Raw genomic sequence first — 4,365 nt, forward strand, 5'->3', positions numbered from 1 at the left:
ACAAGCCCTCCTCCAGAAGCGGCCCAAAATACTTTAGAAAAAACCACTTTGTCCGTATTCCTTTCGAACAAAAATTATATAAGACAAAACTCTTATTTTATCACCAATTCTCCTGCATCCATCTTAAAAATGATACCTAAAAGTCAAATAAAAATAAAACTCATACTACTAACAGAGCCCGTCAACCTCTAACTTTTTTAAAAATAAATACGAAATAATTAATTACTTAGCATGTATTATCTGACCATATAATGCGTACTGATAAAAAAATATTCTGAAAATCATAAATCGATTTACTTGGCAGTGTGTATTGAATCATTACTAGATATATATCAGATAAACTTTCAGTATGTATTAGAAAGTGAACAAATGCATATCGTCGGTCATATAGTATGTATTGATAAATATGATATTATGAAAACAATGTATTAATTTATTTAAAAATATATATTAAACTATTAGATGACTAATTTATTAAATATGACTAGTTTATTAAGTGTGCATCTAACTATATATCTATTTACTTAAATATATATATTAACTTGTTAAATAACTAATTTACTTAATATATATTATTTAGATACATAGTATGTATTACAATTTTTAATCATAAAATGATTTTATCAGTAGAAAGAATTTAGAATTTTAGAATTTTTTCCTTAAGATGTGCATTAAAAGAATATAACTAAAGCAGTACAAAGCAGTACTGAGCTGCCGATTCAACAAAAAAAAAAAGAAGGAAAGAATATGACTAAATAATAAGAAGTCCGCCCTTTTTTTTTTTTTGCCTCTTCGGTGTTCCTTCCCGTCGCCCTTCTCTTTTGTCTTTACAGCCAAATAAAATCCAACACTGCCAATGGAAACCAATCCACATTTATTAAACTATCCAATTAGAAGAACAAAAAGAAAAAATGGGAATACCCGCCTTCAACCCAGCACTAACTCCCACTTTCCCTTCGACCTCTTCCGCTCCCCTTTCCGTACCCCCAAGTTTTCTTCTCCCCCAATAACCCACATCCCCAAAGGCCAAGACTCAAACCAAATCAGGCAGTAAAATTTACACAATAAAAGAGAAAACGTGGGGGAAGTTGGATTCAACGGTCCATAAAGTTTACACAGAATTAGAAACAAAGAGAACACACACCTCTGGAGCAAACCACAACAGCAACGGCAGAGAATAAAAATAAAAATAAAAATAAAAAAATCGAAATTAGAAATTAGAAGAAGAAGGAAAAAGAGGGTGGGTCTAAAACCGAGATCCACGAGATCCGGTGGCTCGCCCGCGGTCCTCGTCAAGACCCGTCTCCGCCCCGCTTGTAGTTGGGGTTCATCTTCTCGAAGTAGCCGATGGAGAGGAGGGAGAGGGAAAGTTGGACCTCGTCCTTCCCCCACCGCGCCGGCAGCCCCCCACCGGCGGCGGCGGTGGCGGTGGCTGGGAGGTGTAGTGGGGGAATGGCCGCAGGGCGGCGGAGGGAGGGCTTGAGCAGGGGGAGAAGGTAGACGGAGTGGAGGCGGCGGAACCCCCCCAGGGCGAGCACCACCGACCGGAGCTGCTGGTTGCCGCACCCGATGCTGGCCCAGTGGCGGACGCACACCGCCTCCCAAAGCCGCTCATCCTCCGCCATCATCCGCCACCGCCGGCTCACGCACGCCGCCGCCGCCAGCGTCCTCGCGTCCGCCCGTTTCAGCACCTCGAACACCAGGTCCTCCCCCAGTTCCACCGCCGCCATCTCCGCCTCCGCCCCCTTTTCGCTCTTCCGCTTCTTGTTCGCCTCTTCGGCGGCGATCTGGAGACCCCGCCGTCGGATCCGTCGCAACGCCTCTTCATCGCTCCTCCGGCGAGCGACTCCGGGAGAACGGGATTGGGCCGTCTGGATTTCGATCTGGAAAAGGGTACCCTTTTGTTCGTCTCGTGTCCTGTCGTCCGTCCCGAAGGGGCTTTTAAGACGGCGTTATGGAGTCGCGGCCTTTTCGTCATTAAAAAAGGCATGGAGATCGGGAGGAATTACGGGAGTGCCCGGCGGTTTGGCTTTTCCCTGACGACAAGCCGAAGCAAAATAAATGCGCTTTGCTTGGGGCTGTTGCCCTTCTCTCATTTGTTCCGAGGCGTGGAAATGACCACTGCTCAGCCACTTGGGCCGGTAAAGTTTGTGAGAGCAGGTGGGTGAGACGTGAGAGGAATGTGACACTTTTTTGTCTCCATGTATCATGGTGGAGCCAAGTAATCTGCTCCAAATTAACGTTACGTTGGCCAAAATCAACCAAACTAGTTGCTAACAACGGCCAATTTATCTTTCTTCGTCTAAAATTTTTAATACCACAAGTTATCCTTGATCAGGTAACTAGAATAGTAATTCAGACCCACCCTTCGGGAGTATGAATGAACTATATACATGGGATCACACTGGCAACGTCCTCTGATGCTGCTGAACTCTCGCTAAAGTGTATCTTTCTTCATTGGACTAGCACGTAGGCATGGCAAGTCAAATTCTAACATCTATTATTGATAGGTAGTAGTGTATTAAGGCTGAAATGGAAAGAGATCGATTCTTTTTGGGTGGTAATATATATGGCTAAACATATTTAAACTACTTTCTACTATTGATTTTTTGTATATTTTATTATCAGATGCATATAGATGTATTTCTTCTAGATTGGTATGAACAAAATTTCAGTTTTATTATAAATAAAAAAAAATCTCATATGGCTACAGACTTGCTTGATCAATCTCACCGCATACCACCACAAAGAGATGCAACTCAAGCAAAAAGATTATCTATCATGGAGTTTTTAACTTCGCGGGTGCGACAAGAAACATCACCTTAGGCGGTGGAGTGGAGATGTACGAGAGTGAGTGGTTTGACATGTAGATTGTTTGTTAAGATGGTGCTAAATGGCTATAGTAGATGCTCAGTATCTTAACATAGAAAACAATGTCTACATTTGCATGGCTAGGCATGACGTATGGGTCAGACGCTGATTCACATCTTAAATAGCAAGCTTCTTGTTCGGTTGAGTCCATTTAATATATACTAAGGAAATAAAATGTTATTATTTATATAAAAAAAGGCACAATATGTCAATGTTTTCGTCAGCCTCTATTTTGTGAAGAATCTTCAAGCCAAAAAGAAGCTTTGTTCCATATGCTGTCAAGGTATCGGCACAACTTAATTACTTAACAAGCCTTTGCATGTAGCATTTTTTATGTTGCTCGGAGGGGTGGCTTCCCGACCTTGTAGGTTAGCACCTAGACAAAGACTACCTACAGGCCTTTTCTTTTAGATGGCGAGGATCTATTTATGATATCACTGGTCGTGTTAAATCCCAACAATCCTTTTTTCATACATATTATGAATTTCATTTGCTATTTAGTTATTTGGTGTAGATAATGAGTTTTAGAATGTATCTAGCTATCAAAGAATTGTTATTATAGATCATTGTCATCCATATTCAGTAACCTCTCATTCATCTAGTGATAGCTCTCCATTGATATGCCATCTTTTTACTGTTTTTTTTAGTACCTATAACTTGTTCTTGAATATACTAATTGATGCCGGATCAGATTGTGAATAGTTAAGGCAGCAACAACCTACCATTTATGAATACGATATTTTTTTTCTTTTATAAACCAAATAGTTGCAGAGCCATGCTAGACCTACATATACGCGCAGATCAGAAAAGATCAACCTGCTCTGTTGTCTTAAACATGGCGTTGATGAGTTAAATTCTGATCGAGTAAATAGTAATAGGTTATTAAGTCTAACTGGTTAAATATCTTTTTATCCAAGAAAAATCTCTTCTAAATTGCTATCATTCTCTCTCTCTCTCTCTCTACTAGGGATCTTGGCCCTTGTATCTTTCTCAACTCTTTTTCATCTCAAAGATGTGGCCATTGACGCTTCCCTTCTCACCTACAGTCATAGTTGGGAGTTCCATTATGGTAGGTCTCCCAAAAAGGAGTTGTTGGAGGGATGAAAACGTATGGTGTGGATCCAACCAAAAGAAGATTTTGATATACAACTCCAACCTAACTGGACTTTGAAGCAGAAAGTTTTAGTCCAACTAGAAAAAAATCTTGATATATAAGTTAGAATTCAATTCAATTTAAAAACTGAAACTACTTGGGCTCAAACATCTATATCAATTCATTTTCTGTCCACTTATTATTTAATATGGAACTAAATCTCATATGTAATTCTCAGCAACAACCTTATAAGCTTAATTTTATCGGCATTGGAGGACAAGTCTAGGGGCTTTGATCATAAGTCCAAAGGCATCTCGTTCTAGACTCCAATCGGAGCATTCATATAGGTGGCAGTGGCAATATGTGATCAAATTGTCAGGTATATTATGAAAGCAATCAAT

General features: G+C 40.2%; 1 protein-coding gene across 1 annotated transcript; it reads right to left on the reverse strand.

Moving 5' to 3' along the window:
• Positions 1-1,065: 1,065 nt before the first annotated feature.
• Positions 1,066-1,935, reverse strand: LOC120111339 (F-box protein GID2-like). Its single transcript, XM_039128203.1, has one exon. The coding sequence runs from the start codon at positions 1,728-1,730 to the stop codon at positions 1,293-1,295; it is 438 nt and encodes a 145-aa protein (XP_038984131.1). The 5' UTR covers positions 1,731-1,935; the 3' UTR covers positions 1,066-1,292.
• Positions 1,936-4,365: the final 2,430 nt, after the last annotated feature.

The sequence above is a fragment of the Phoenix dactylifera genome, chromosome 7 (genome assembly GCF_009389715.1).
Source record: "Phoenix dactylifera cultivar Barhee BC4 chromosome 7, palm_55x_up_171113_PBpolish2nd_filt_p, whole genome shotgun sequence".
NCBI lineage: Eukaryota > Viridiplantae > Streptophyta > Magnoliopsida > Arecales > Arecaceae > Phoenix > Phoenix dactylifera.